Here is a 15,196-nt window from a genome sequence, read left to right on the forward strand (position 1 = left end):
AATGGCGCCTCGCGCATGGCCACGGCGACCGCGCCCGCGACCATAGCAGCGCCGCCGGTGGATTCGAACCTTCTTTTCCTGCAAATGGGGGCCCTTATGGACAGAATGGGGGAGCGACTAGACAAGAAATTTGAGGGGTTAGACAATAATTTTAAGGGGTTAGACAATAATTTTAAGGGGTTAGACAAGAAATTTGAGGGGTTAGACAATAATTTTAAGGGGTTAGACAAGAAATTTGAGGGGTTAGACAAGAAATTTGAGGGGTTAGACAAGAAATTTGAGGGGTTAGACAATGGGATAGAAGGGGTGAAACATGGGTTAACGGGGGTGGAAAATAGAATGGCTGCCCAGGAGAATCAGATAGAGGGGGTGAAAAATGGGTTAGAGGGGCTAGAAGACAAGATGGAAAACAAATTGCGGGAGATAGGGGAGCAATCCGCCCGAGAAATTAAACAAATGGGAGAGCAGATAGAGGAGGTAAAAATCGGGGTAGAAACCAAACTGGATGCTCAGAGGGATGAATTGGGACAGATGAGGGTGGCATCTACAAAAGAGAGGGAGGAGATGAAAGAGGAGATACGACGAGGTGTAAGTGAGGAGGTCTCGGGGGTACGCGAGGAGGTAAAGCGAGGTGAAAAGCGTATGGAGAAAGAGGTGAGAAATGGAACGGCTAGGTTACAGGGGGGAATAGAAGATCTGACGGAGGAGGTGGAACAGCTGACGGTGGGACAGACGGAGTTAGTGGAGCAGGTACAAAAGAACACTGCAGTACTAGAAGGGTTAAAAGCGACACAAAGAGACATCAAGGACGACTTGATAGCGACACAGAGGCAATGTCAGATGGTACGTGAGGGACTGACAATGAGGTTGGACGAGGTAACAGAAGTAATGGAGACGAAGGACCGAGAGGTGAGGACGCACATAGAGACGGTCAAAATAGCCTTAGAGGACGAACTTGAGGAGACGCACCGGGAAATAAAAGAGGTGAAGCAAAAATTAGAGGAAGTGGAAGAAGAGGTGAGTGAAATTAAGAAGAGACGGACAGAAACTAAGAGAGAAATACAGGAGGAGGTGATGAAATATGTACAAGGTCGGTGCTCAAATCGTGATGATGTGCTCGCTAACCAAATAAAGAGTTTGCAGGTGGCAGAGGAGGTGCGACGACGAGGTACCGAGGTGAGTGACGATATATGCGGAAATGTATATGATGTGAGGGGAGCTTCAGTCGGCTTGGGGGTTGATTTGGATCCGGGTGTTCGTGAGAGGCCGTTGGTGAAGTGTGCGACAGGTATGGTGTGCGAAAGAGGAGGTGTGCGAGAATGTCCGACTCTGGGGTGTGTGAGGAAAATGCGCGCGCCGAGGAGTGAGTGTGCTGTTGAGAGTGAGTTGGTCGAAGCGCGTGTGCGAGGGGGCACATGGAAGCGCGGTGTGGTGAGTGTTACAGAGGATGTAACGAGAGAGTGTACACCTGTGGTGAGTGTTACGGAGAAAGTAACGGGAGAGTGTGCGCAAGAGGATGCGCGAGAAAGGTGTGTAACGGACGGGTGCATGGGGAAAGAGTGCGCTGTCGAGAGTAAGGGTGAGTGCGTTGTCAAGAGTGGTGGTGAAAGTAGTGAGAGTGACACGGAGCGTGAGTTGGTTGTGACAGGTGAGAGAGGTTTACACCTGGAATGGAAGGATGCACACCTGGAATGGTAGAGCGTGTGTGGGAATGCACACTTGAGTTGGTAGTGAGGCATGTGGTTGGGTGTGCGAGTGAGAGCACACCTGTGATTGTCACAGAGGAGGTGACCGAGAAGGGGGCGCGAAGAGGTGTGTTGGTGAGGTGTGCGAACAACGAGTGTGTGCCAAAGTGTTCGGTGGTCAGGTGTGTGACCAGGTCTGTGAGCGGAATGAGTGTACCTGGGTGTGTAAGAGAAGGTGCAATGACGAGGAGCATGGGAACAGCTGGATGTATGAGCAAGGAACGGGCTGCGGGGTGTAAGCATGCAGGTGAGGCATTGACGGTAACCGGGTTAGCGGTTAGAACGACATTTAGCCGAATCGGGCCCTCGGTGCGTGCCGAGCAGCTTCGCGTGCCGCGAGGACCAGCGGGGATCCGAACCACGGCGGTTTCGAAAGAACCGCTGTACGCGATCCACGCCGGGCCGCGCTTTGAACGGCCGCATCCGTGCTCCACTAAGCGGAGCGGGCAGCCCGATAGGAAGGGTCGTCATGGCGACCCCTTTTTGTTGAGGCGTTCCGGCAGGTCGAGATCGGGCCATGGGATGGCTCCGTGCCGAGGTGGTGCGTGGGATCTCGGCCCGGGTAAGCGTCCTTCCCTGCACCGAGTGTCGGACGCATCCAGCCGCCGGCACCAAAGAACCCGCATTCATTGCTCGGCTGTACGAAGCCGAGCTTTAGAAGTGAATTGGCGCACCGAGAGGATCTAGTAAGTAGACGGGTGATGAGGTTCGTGTTTTGGACCCAAAATTAGAAAAAGGCAAAATTTGATGATTGGCAAAGGATTGGCAGTAATGATGGGTAGTGATTGGCAAATTTTTGATTTGTTGAAATTTGATGTGCAAAATTGGTAGTGGGAGATGCCCGATGTGGTGGGATGGCAACTCTGTCATCCCTCACAACGGGGGCAAAGGAGCACAAGTCTTATGGGGTTTATGGCAGTGAAAACTAGCCCGGGTGGGTTAGTATATCGTGTGTAGGGACCTAGAAGATGACCTTAGGTGACGTTAAGATTAGGTAGTGACAATGACACCTGTAGTGGGGACGCAGAGAGGGTAGTGTGGATGATAATGACGTGGTATGTGCTTAGTTTAAAGGGAAGACGGGGAGCACTAAGTTAGCAGGGCAACAGGTAGTTTAGATGATGCCGTGTGAGTGTTGGAGGTGTATTCAGAAGTGTATTGTGAAAAGTGTGTGAGGAACAGGTGTGATTGCACAGGTGTGCAACTGAACAGGTGTATGGAGCAGTGTATGAGGGAGTAATAGTGATGAGTTGTGCTGACCAAATGGTCCAGGAAGGAAGGAGGGTGCAGGTGGCACCGGGTAAGATTGCACAGGTGTGCAACTACAGGTGAATGGAGGATGGTTGTGTGGAATACATGGAGTGTGGAATACATGGAGTGTGGAATATATGGAGTATTGGAATGGATGGTCGTGGAGTGAGTATGGTGGAAACTATGGAGTGGAGTGGATCGTGCGAAGGTGTGAATGGGGGAAGGATGGACCCCCATCACGAATACCCGGGGCGGGTAGTGTAAGTGTTAGGTAGAGGGTATAGGTAAATTGTGGTTGGATATTGGCATCTGTGGTGCGGGTGAAAGAATGGTATTTGGATGTGTGCATTAGTGTTGTGGAAATGGCTGGGCGTGTAGCCTGTTAGTGTGTGTAGTTGGTTTGGGCACTCCACCACTGTGAGGATGTCGGCCAGGTGAGGCCGCAGGTGGGCTCTGGGAGCCGGTAGAGTTGTTGTGGATGGGGCCTGAGGATCCGGAGGACGGACCCGGGTAGCCCAGTGCCAGAGGGCACCGAGGGGTGACAGAGCCAGGAGGGGCCTTCCCCAGTTAGATAGGTTAGGGTGAGGAGCTAGGTAAGCTCGGGTGGCAACTGCAGTGGTGGAGGTGTGCAGGTGGGTAGACCTGCTGGGAGAGCTGCACGTCTCAGCCCAGAAATTGTGCAAGGGCACCGGGAGATGAATCGGGGGAGTGAGACCCCAAATTGAGAAGCACCACAGTTTGGTCAATGGGAATTGGTTTTTAGAACCCATAGTGTAAGTTGGCCAATGGATTGGCAGGGAAAGACCCCGGGTAGTGTAAAGTGTGTTAATGTCATTTAGAAAGTAGTTAGGATGAAAATCTCCTTGCACCATCTGCATCCACTCACCTGAGGTGACAGGTACTCCACACCATGCCAGGTTGTTTTGATTATTTTTGTATGTGCAAATATTTTGGATTGTGAGATGCATCATGACGTGGGTGTGACATTGTGCTTGATGTTCCATCTCTTCCTCCTTATGAGGATTGATGATGAATTGGGTGATGGCAAATTTTGGCTAGAGGGATTGTGGTGACGAATTTGGAATAGAAGAAATATGGGGGAAGACATGACAGTAGTGACGAATTTGTAATGTGTAGATTTTTGTAAATATGGGGTAAGGGCAAGGGTAGGGTAGGTGACAGGGGGGGTGACGTACGGTAGGGACGAGTTTTCTCACTTCGCTCTCCGTACGCTCTTCGCCTTGCATCGCCTTGTTTGATGTGTACCCTTGTGACCTTACCCCTCGCTCATCTGTCTTTATCCCCTTTTGTCTCCCACATGACCTGAGCGCCACTGGGCACCGAGGGGAGCGTGGGTGAGTCCGCCATTGTGCGCCCGGAACTCCCAGAACCAGCTGTCTGCATCGATGCACCACATTATGGACCACATGTCTGGGGCCGAGCACCACTTATGGACCCCATGGGTTGGGGCATGGCCCCTCTGCTGGAACCGGCCATGAAGGCCCGAAATCTTGCTGGCGGACCTTGGCCACAGGGCACCGATGCCCCATAGGTGAACCACACTAGTCGGCCCTGTGGGCCATAAATAAAATAAATAAAAATGGACACGTTGGGTGCAAGTTTAATACAAATAGGCCGCCAGAAAAGGAAAAAGACAACATCTGGAAGAAAATAATAATAGCCAGCAGAGGGAGCCGAAGAGCAAGAGACCACCTGCAGGGTTAGGGGTTGTTGATTTATTTTATTATTGAACTATGATGACTGGGCACCGATTGGTGCTTGAGGGTGTGTTGGTGCGTTTTGGGTGCTTTCATGGTGCATTGATGCAGAGCAGACTGTCTCCCCCCCAGAAAGAACAATCACAGGTCCTGGGTTGCATTTTGTAAATAAAAGTAGCGTCAATTGTAAATAATGCTCCCCACCGTCAGTGTGTAGTTTGAAGACCATTCCGCAATTCGGTTAACTGTGGGCGTGAGTCTGTTAGGTAGGGTGCAATGGAGCAGCGGGACATATTTATCTATGTTTTAAAACTGTCGCACTCAGGGTCAGGTTAAAAGTAGAGGGAACTACACCTACGTGTCACACTAAATTAAAGTTGTAGGCCCGGGACGTGCCTAAGAGGAGGAGGGTGCAGTGTTGCGGATATGAGGATTGTATTTTTTTATTGTATAGTAAATTGTTTGATTCTGGCCCCTCCTGCCTCCAGTGTTGTGTAAAGGTTAAAAGGGCGTCCCGGTAGTTAATTCCATAAAGCACACATTGAAGGACACGATAAAATCCTTGTTCAGTAGTTTATATCTTTATTATGTGTTTTAGATTAAGGCTTTGTCGTCCATTAACATGACACTCCATTGCACCAAGTGAAAAAGATAGATTCCCTTCATTCCCATTCCCAAAAACCTCCATTTCCCCTTTCAACAATTGCCATTCGCATTGCCAACCAACAATTGCCGCCATTGACCACGAGGCAGTGTTGGGGAAGAAAGGCGGGTCCCCACCTCGTCATAGAGGGGAGGAGTGAGTCAGCCCCACTCAACCAACCACGAACAAGGGGTTGGACTTGGAGAGGGTGTGGAGAGAAACATCAAGGAGGTTCGCGAAGGTTGAGGGGCGGGGCCTATATAACCCGCCGCGGGACGTTCCCCAAGCAGATGAGAGATGAGCTTTGACTGAGATGGGAGATGAGCTTTGACTGAGATGAGAGATGAGCTTTGACTGAGATGAGAGATGAGCTATGACAAGAGCTGAGTTGTGAGGTCCAAGGCTGAGCTGCGTGGTGAGGTGCAAAAGAGAGAGCTGGGCTGTGAGGTACAAAAGAGAGAAAGGAGATCATCCAGGGAAGCACAAGGCCTGCTATTCGTCGCCTTGCTCGCCAGCAGCAGCGTCCACAGCAGCAACAACACTCGACAGCCGTTTGGGGCCTGGACGGCGGTTTTGAGCAGGGCCGCGAAGGGACGGCGGCTGCCCAACGAGCCGATCGTGCTGCAGGACCAGTTGGACCTCCCTATCCCGCCAGCCATCCACCTGCCATTCCTATCATCATCCCCCGTGTAAGTGTGTTCGTAGTCTGTCTTTTGTCTTGTCCCTGGGAATAAGTTAAGTTTGTATAAGCTAGGTTGCACTGTGTCTAAAATCTTCTGTATATTATTTTATTATCTTTCCTTCTCCTTGGTTACTTTGAGCCTGTAAATAGTAATAAATAGTAATCGTATTTCAAACCTTTCTTTTTGTCTGCTTCTTCTTCACATCCGTGTCGTCTTAGTCTTTTCCATATTGAATAGCTGTGGCGCGATACGGCCAACGTCTGGGTGAATCGGGTGAATCGGGGAAACTGTTAGGTCGCGGTGCCTCCGCTCGGCAAACCAACATCCTTAACCGCGGACCGTAACAATATACACACACACACACACACACACACACACACACACACACACACACACACACACACACACACTAACTTTAATTTTGCTGTCTCATCTGAAATTAGTTGCATCTATATATCTTTCCAGCTTTTCAGATAACCAGGAAAAGTAAAATAGGATAACATCTAACTCAGCTGACTACCTACTTGTCGGCACCACACTTATAAAGGTATTTTTGCCACAGGTGAAGTGATAAGTTTATTTAAAAGTGATTTTAAACCCAGAATGCTGTTTTGATGGCAGGTTTCAGCCACTGCTGCAGCTCCGAGAGCAGAGACCAGCAGGGTGTTTATCAGTCCGCTTGCCAAGAAGGTTGCTGCTGAGAAAGGAATTGACCTTAAACAAATCAAAGGTGTGCCAAGGCAGCAGGTAAACTTTAGGTTGTGCGTTTGCTTCAAGGTGTTTGCTACCCCCAGGTACATGAGCACACGTGCTTCACAGGCACTTCAAGACAGCTTGTTGCCATATGGGTTTTGATAACTGTTCAACATTGCTGTAAAACACATTTGTTGTAGCACTCATATTTTGGGATAATAAAGTTTGATCTTGCATTTATAAACTCTTATTTTATAATCTTTATTTTATTTTTCTATGAGGTATTTCTCCAATATCTCTTTAAAATCAGTTTCATGTCCAAAAATCCAAGTTAATATTGGTGATCTTGGTGATTAATATGCACTTTGTTTCTCAACACTTTATTTTTCTCATATCCTGCCAACACAATTTTTCTAAAAGACCAAATAAGTCTCAGTGGCCTTGTAGTTAATGTCATTTCTGAGTCTGGGAGGCATCAATGTGTGTGCCATCCTTTGGATGGACGTTAAAATGGGACAATGCATCCCGTCTACCAGCATTAGTTGTTGGACGTCAAAGTTCCCACGGTATCCTTTGCGAAGAGTATGCAAGCATACCATGATGCTACTTGCAGCCATGTGGTGCATACGAAAGAAGAAGAAAGGCTCTGAGCCTGGTATATTGGCGGTTTGATTTCGACCCTGGTTAGATCCTACCAAATACTTTAAAATTGTCCATGCTGCTTACTCACTTGATGCTCTGCATTTCCCGTTTCACCTCACTGTGTTGGCGGACTATGAAAGAGCAAAATTAGCCTCAGTTCATATTTCATTTGTGAACCATCAACTTGCTCAAGGCCAAACCCTTACAAATTTGAGTAGAGTAGAGTTTAGTTATATTTTTTAGTTCGCTGTGCCTTTTCTTTTGAATAATGCACAATCCCTTATTATACACTTTGAAAACAGCATGATCATGACAAGCTATCATTTTCAAATGGAATAATATTGATTGTGATTTACCTGATGCCAGTCAACCTAATGAGTGGTAATGACTCCATGTTATTATTTGTGGTTTAGGAACTGGACCAGATGGTCGTATTACCAAGCGCGATGTGGAGTCTTTCGTGCCTCCTGTCTTGGTGGGTTTATTGAGATTTGCCTTCATGAGCTAAGCTTCTCCTTTCCACTGTCTGCACCCTTCCATTATATTTATCATCATCATTATCATCCATTCATCCATTGTACACAGACAGAAGGTGTCTGCACCCTTCCATTATATTTATCATCATCATCATCATCATCATCCGTATGTTCCTCATTTAAGACCGCTCTCTTTTTTTCGGGATGACTTTTTGGAGATCACAGTAGCAGTAGAGGTCCTGACATTACATACAACCTGTGGATTTTGTTTGCATTCTTATTTTTATAACCTCCATCTCACCTTTGTATGGACAATGACCTATCTTTGGCAGGCGGCAGCTCCTGGCCCTGTTGTTACAACCCCTGTACCAGAAATTGATGCGCCTTTTACAGACATTGAAGTGACAAATATCCGCAAGGTAAAGTGTGATCGCTAATCCCACCCTCCCAGTGGGTCTCACTATTTCTGTTTGAGCCCACAGTGATAATTTAACATTGATAAACATAATCGGGCAAGGGTAACCATGGTGGTGGTGGTATTGCTGCTGGTTGTTCTGCCAGGTCATTGCCCAGCGGTTGATCCTGTCCAAGCAAACAGTTCCTCACTACTATCTCTCTGTTGATATAGCTGTGGATTCTTTGTTGGCCCTGCGCGCGGAACTCAACCAGGTAATGTTATCCTATAATGGATCATTTCTTACCTCCGCCACCAAAGGTGGGCAGAGGTTATATTTTCACCTGTGTGTATCTGTCTGTCTGTGGACAGGATATCTCAAAAAGTTGTGTACGGATTCGGACAAAACTTGGTGGACAGGTTGGGTGTGTCTAGGCAAAAATTATTCAATATTGAAGATTTGAATCTGGATCAGAGAATTGTTATGCCTCCGCCGATAAAATCGCCAAAGGCAATATATTTTCGTATTGTCCGTCTGTCCGTGCGTCTGTGATAGGTTTTCGCTATCTCAATAACTTGAGAACGGCTAATGGGATCTAAATCAAACTTAGATCAATTATGCACTATGATGTAAAGATGAACTGATTCGATTTTGGGGTCAAGAGGTCAAAGGTCAGATGTCCCAGTTCGGTAAAAATTATATTACTGTGCAAACTTTTGAACCAGTGATGGGATTTTGACCAAACTTGGGAGAGGTATATATTATGATGCAAAGCTGAACTGATTAGATTTCGGCATCAAAGGTCAGAGGTCATGTCAGGTAAAAATGTGACACTTGAGAAGAACTGAAGGGATTTAAATAAAACATTATACAAGTATGTATAATGACGTAAATAATGTGGGCGGAGGCATATCGGTCTACGTCAAAGAATGCCGTTCTAGTTTAAGTGATTCTCCACCATTGAGTGATAAGGCTAAAACAGATATATAGCACAATATCTCAAAAAGTTCTTGACGGATTCGGACAAAACTTGGTGGACAGCATGGGTGTGTGACAATGACTAATTGTTTAAATTTTGGTGAAGATCTGGAAATGAGTATTTTTTCATTCTTCCAGTGATTTTTCACCATTGAATGATAGAGTTAAAACCGATAAAGAGCATGATATTTCAAAAACCTATGGACGGATTATAACAAAATTAATTAGGTGGATGAGTTGGTTAGGCGAGAATAACAAGCCGATTCGATTTTGGTTCAGGTCCGAATTCAGATTTAGCCTATCAGTGGGATACAAATTCAGCCTGGTGGAGGTATGCTCTCTACCGAGTGCTGTTTTAGTTTATTTTCTGTTTTGATGGTGTAATAATCGGTGGGTCAACTGTGTGATTGTGTGAACTTTTTAAAATACTTAAAATGTTTTTTTAAACTTGATAACCATGCGTGCTGGTTTGTCGTGCCGGATCACACAGCTTTTACTGTACATAGATTTATGTTTACCAAACTTCCAGCAGATTGTTTGTGACGTTGTGACATGTCAGCATATTCTGTTTACAATAAATTAGCATAATCTTTTCTACGAGAATACTCATAGTGGCAGAATCACTACAAGCATACTCGTATTCGGCAGTCAACGTGTTGACACTAGACATTATGATGTTTGAGGCTGCAAAAATGTCCTCTACCTTTTGTCAGGAGTTGAAAGCCGAAGGTGTGAAGCTCTCCGTTAATGATTTCATCATAAAGGCATCAGCAGTGGCTTGTCTTCGTGTGCCTGAAGTTAACTCTTCCTGGCTGGACACAGTAATTCGACGGTGAGCTGTGGGGCTTGGGGGAGGAAATGGCAGGGTTTATTTGGATGAGTTGATTGCCCAAAAGCTTGTTCCCAATTCCTTTGCTCTGTTGTTTGCTCTTTTATCAATCAGTAAACCATTATGGCACATGCATACATAATAGCTTGCTTATTAGCACTTACACTTGCACGCTTTTTCTTAGCAGAGTATTTTATCTATTATAACCAAGTGTGTCCATTTTGAATAGCACTTTGTGCACGGTGTGCTGCCAACAGGTACCACACGGTGGATGTGAGTATTGCAGTGAGTACACCTGCCGGGCTCATCACTCCCATTGTGACTGGTGCTGAGGCTCGAGGCCTGATATCTATCAGTAATATGACGAGGGATTTGGCTGCCAGAGCGAGGGAAGGAAAGCTTAAACCTCATGAGTTCCAGGTGTGTGTGCTTCTGCCACAGGTTGACTTAGGGTTAGGGTAATAGTGATTGGGGAGGTTGAGGCATTCAAAATGTTGTATGAATAGAATACTTGCAGTGGTCCAATAAATGCCAAGGGTTCTTTTTAATTTTTCAATATATCAGTAGGAAAATTAGTAAATGTTTTGTTTTGGAGCATAAAGGCAGACAAAGACGAATGGGGTACGACGCAAATTAGTAAAAGAAGCAGAGGAAGAAGAACTGGAGGAGGTGGTTGGTGAGTCAAAAATATCAGGGGCAGTGAAAGGAAAAAGCACAATGCGACAATGGACAAAGTCTTTGAACGCCTGGTGGGAAGAGCACGAGGAAACAGACAAGAGGAAGTCTGTTCCATAGATGAGAGAAGAGATGGATGGAGGAATTGAGGTGCTTGTACCTGGGGAAGGAAAGGTTAGACCTGGATGGATGGAAGGAAAAGGTTGGGTGGAGTAAAGCCAGATTCTTGGAATGTAATGACGTGCACATCGGATTTTTATGTGAAAAAAAAAATAATATTTTTTCACATAAAACGGCTTTTTTTGCGCGCAAAAAATTAATTTTGCTATTTTCGGAGAAAAAAAATATTTCGCCCTTTTTCGGGAAAAATAAAAAAAAATGCCCTTTTTAGTCGAAGATGTCTGGCAACGCTAAAAAAAATGAGGGAATTTTTCGAAATTTTTAACTGCGATCGAAATTTTTAACTGCGATCGATCTCAAAAACAAAACGTTGCGTCCACTTGCGTGCGTTGCGTCCCCAGCGTGTACAGCAGTGAGGTGGTGTACTACAGTGAGAGAGTGTACAAAGTGTGAACAAGTCTCCTATCAAGATGAGTGCTGCTCTTCGTGACAAGTGGCTGAAGGAATTCAACGCTGGCGGCGATGGGGCCACCTTCAAGTACGTGTCGAGTGACACGGCTTTCTGTCGAGCTTGTGAAAAGACTTTCCGGGCGAAGCAGAAGTCTGAGCTGGCCCAACATGTCCGAGGAGACCGCCACAAGAGCAACTTGGCCTTGAAGAAGAAGAGGACGGTCACGCAAGCCACCATGGAGGACTTTGGTGGCGGAAAGAGGCACAAGTGCGACGTCGTGGCTCAGGAGCTGTGCCAGGCCATGCTGGCCGCCGGCATCCCATGGTCGAAATTGGAAAACCCTGCCCTCTGGTCGTTCCTGGAGAAGCACATCACTCGCCAGATCCCCGATGAAAGCTGGATTCGAAAGCACTACCTCGACAAGTGCTACGACGAGGCCTTGGCGGGGATCCGTGCCGACCTCGGACAGCAGCCCATCTGGCTGTCCGTCGACGAGACGACCGATTCGGCAGGTCGATATGTGGCCAACATCATCGCAGGACGCTTGTCCACTGAGGGGTACTTTCATCCCCACCTCGTCCAGTGCATGTTTCTGGAGAAGACCAACTCCGGGGAGATCGTGCGCGCAGTCAATGACACGCTGCGCTATCTTTGGCCTGATTTCAAGCCGGAGTGCCTCATGGTCCTCGTCAGCGACGCCACGACCTATATGATCAAGGCCGGCCATGCCCTGAAGGAACTCTTCCCGGACTTGCTGCATGTGACTTGCGTTGCCCACGCGCTCCACCGTGTCTGCGAGACAGTCCGAGAAATGTTCAAGGACGTCAACGACCTGATTGCCACGACGAAGAAGGTGTTCGTCAAAGCCCCGTCGCGTGTTGTCCTTTGGAAGGAGCGGCAGCCCAATCTTTCTCTCCCCCCGGAGCCCATTCTGACTCGGTGGGGGACGTGGATCGACGCCACGGTGTTTTACGCCGAGCACTTCGAGGCCGTCAAGGACATTGTGGACCAGCTGAACGATGACGACGCGATGGCAATCCGGAGTGCCAAGGACCTGTTCGGAAAGGCGGACATCAAGCTCAGTTTGGTCTTCTTAAATGCCCACGTGTCGTTCATCCCGAAGATCCTTAAGCAGCTGGAGGAGGCCGGCATGGAGCTGGCCAAGGCCTTCCAGCTCCTTGATCAGGTCAAGGAGGAGCTCGAAAAGATCCGAGCCTGCCGTAAGGAGATCCTGCTCACCAAGTTCAAGGCGGTGCTGCAGCGCAATCCCGACATTGGTGTGCTGAGGACAGTGGCTTTGATCCTGGATGGAGATCAGCACGGATCTGAGGTTGGTGTGCCGGCTGGAGTCAAGCTTGCCGACATCCCCCTCTTGAGGTACTGCCCCATCGTCAGCGTCGACGTGGAAAGGTCCTTCTCCGTCTACAGAAACGTCCTCACCGACCGCCGACACCGCCTCACCAAGGAGAACATTACCAAGATAATGATTTCAAACACCTACTTTAACCGTTCCTAAAAGGGTCTTGTCAATTTCTTCTAGTCCTCTACTCATCAAACAATGCAGTTGCAATAAAGGTACCTGAACATCATTTTTTACCTGTTTACTAGCCCAGAGTGCTTAATGTTGTGCAGGAAAAAGCTTACCATTTTTTGTTCTTTTTTTTGACTGATTTCTGAAAAACTTGGTAACAAAAAAAAATGAATAAAACGGGGGAAAAAAATATTTCGGGATTTTTTCACATTAAAAAAAAAAATCCGCTTTTCAAAACATAAAAGGCCTATTTTCTTAACATAAAAATCCGTAGTCTAGACTAATGAGTATCTCAGTCATTGAACTTTGTGCTTTTTTGTGGGGTTGTAGAAAATATACTTTTTATGGAAATTCTAGGTGGATCGAGCTTATTTTACTGTGATTGAAAATTATCCCTTTTCAAACAAACTTCCTCAATTTATATTCTTAATGCATCCAAACTTCTCTTCCCATCATCCACCCAATCCTTAGGGAGGGACATTTACCATTTCAAACCTGGGTATGTTTGGTATCAACAGCTTCTCCGCGATAATCAATCCCCCACAGGCCGCCATCCTCGCGGTGGGTGGTACCAGTCCAACTCTGCTCCCCTCGGACAACGAGCGAGGGTACGGTATTCTTTAAGGCTACTTTACATGGTGTTGTGTAATTGTTGAGAACTCAGGGTGTATGCCTGCTGCTTGCAACTAGTTATCCAGGTAGGATTTACTTAGTGCTTGCTTGTCCGACTGTTTGCAGGTTTGCTGTAGCCCAGGTAATGACAGTGACTTTAAGTTGTGACCATCGGGTGGTGGATGGGGCAGTGGGTGCCCGCTGGCTTGCAGAATTGAAGGCCCTACTGGAAAGGCCTCCAACCATGCTGCTTTAGGAAGCTTGGTGAGGTTTGGGATTTATGGTTTGAAGTGGAAATAAAATTGAGTTTTATTAAACTTCTTTTATTTTTATTTGGTACATAAATGTTTGGAAATTAATCCATTGAGCTTAAAGATCATTAGTTCCAAACTGCTTCTCCTGACATACCAATCCACATTTCAACCAGTGCAGAAACCTCCCGTCCACCCCTTCCCTTCCCATTCCAGTTTCCACTATGTTATTTGGGCCTCTACGTTGCTTTGCCCCTGCCCGAGCACAATGGATACATTTTTATTTTTATTTTCCTCTATTGTTTTCTTTCTCTGCACTTATCTCTATTGAACCGCTGACCACATTCACAAATGATGGTTTTTGGTATTGTTTGCTGTGGTGATGCAGGTTGTGGTAATGGTTATTGGTGTATGCTTGTTACTTGAAGGTTCACTTAAATGTGGCATCACCACCTGTTGTCTGCTTGGGGGACTGGCTGGTTGTTGGCTGTAGCAACAATATTGTCTGAGTCAATTAGCAGCCAAATAATCATAATATTTATGGAACTATCATGGTCATTTTGTTACAGAATATGGGGCTATGCCAAAACAACGGAAAAGCGTTATTGGACAGGTTCTTAAACGAAGCATGTGGTGGAATGTCCCTCGTATACATTTGATGCGGTTTGGCCAGCAAGGACCACAATGGTTGTGTTATATAGTCAAGAGGGTCAGAGTTCAAATCATGATCCTACTTTAATATTGTGAATGTATGGATACATGAATATTAATATGCATTTCATGCATAACGAGCATTAAGTGCCTCTGGTCCATGGTGCAACATTGCTGTCATCCTTTGTGGGGTTCACTTTTCCCTGCTTATATTTTCCTGAACAATAAAATTCATTGACCATGTTGCTCGTCTGAAATTCTTGTTCGATCTCCTCCAGGGTCACACCTTTGGAGTCCAAGCAGGGGTGTGCTGCGTTTTTGAAGCATCCTGTCCCTTGTCTGTCCTGTAGACTTGGACACTGTTTTCTGTCCCATCTCCTTGGTAACATCCCATGGTTCATTTTGAAATTTTGGTGATATGTGTTTGATTGTCGAAGACATAATGCATTGCCCTCACCAGTGTGGGTTCACCTTCTGTGGTTGCTCATTAGGAATCCTCACACCCTGTGAGTGGCGACCTGATCTATGATTAATTCTAACCTTGAAACATTTATGACTTGTCGTGAGAGGCCTAATGCTCGGTTAAATGTGTGGTCAGGCATGGGTTCCTATGCTGGTCGCCTGACTAAATTAGCTTCTTACGGTTCGCTGTATAAGTAACTCTACCTACTGTAAGTGGGGATGCTGGCATGTGGATAATGGCACAGGCATGGAAGGCCAAATTAGTAGGTTAGCCTGGAAGTATGCACACTCACATCTGAATCGTCTCTAGCCTGGATTTTCACCACGGCCCAACTATTAAAAACCTTGGTGTTTCGCAGGCCGTCCCTCAGATGTTTTACATTGGTGTCC

General features: G+C 46.6%; 1 protein-coding gene across 1 annotated transcript in view; it reads left to right on the forward strand.

Annotated features, from left to right (window-relative positions):
• DLAT (dihydrolipoamide S-acetyltransferase) overlaps positions 1–14,589 on the forward strand; it is a 52,708-nt gene extending 38,119 nt beyond the window's left edge. The window contains exons 7-15 of the mRNA XM_068124796.2: positions 6,662–6,770; positions 7,789–7,850; positions 8,184–8,270; positions 8,413–8,520; positions 9,938–10,056; positions 10,311–10,473; positions 13,302–13,438; positions 13,569–13,706; positions 14,263–14,589. Of these exons, the coding sequence (XP_067980897.2) occupies positions 6,662–6,770; positions 7,789–7,850; positions 8,184–8,270; positions 8,413–8,520; positions 9,938–10,056; positions 10,311–10,473; positions 13,302–13,438; positions 13,569–13,698 (915 nt within the window). The 3' untranslated portion in view covers positions 13,699–13,706; positions 14,263–14,589. The remainder of the gene's footprint in view (positions 1–6,661; positions 6,771–7,788; positions 7,851–8,183; positions 8,271–8,412; positions 8,521–9,937; positions 10,057–10,310; positions 10,474–13,301; positions 13,439–13,568; positions 13,707–14,262) is intronic.
• The last annotated feature ends 607 nt before the right edge of the window (positions 14,590–15,196 follow it).

The sequence above is a fragment of the Myxine glutinosa genome, chromosome 1 (assembly GCF_964187855.1).
Source record: "Myxine glutinosa chromosome 1, kmMyxGlut1.1, whole genome shotgun sequence".
Classification (NCBI taxonomy): Eukaryota; Metazoa; Chordata; class Myxini; order Myxiniformes; family Myxinidae; genus Myxine; species Myxine glutinosa.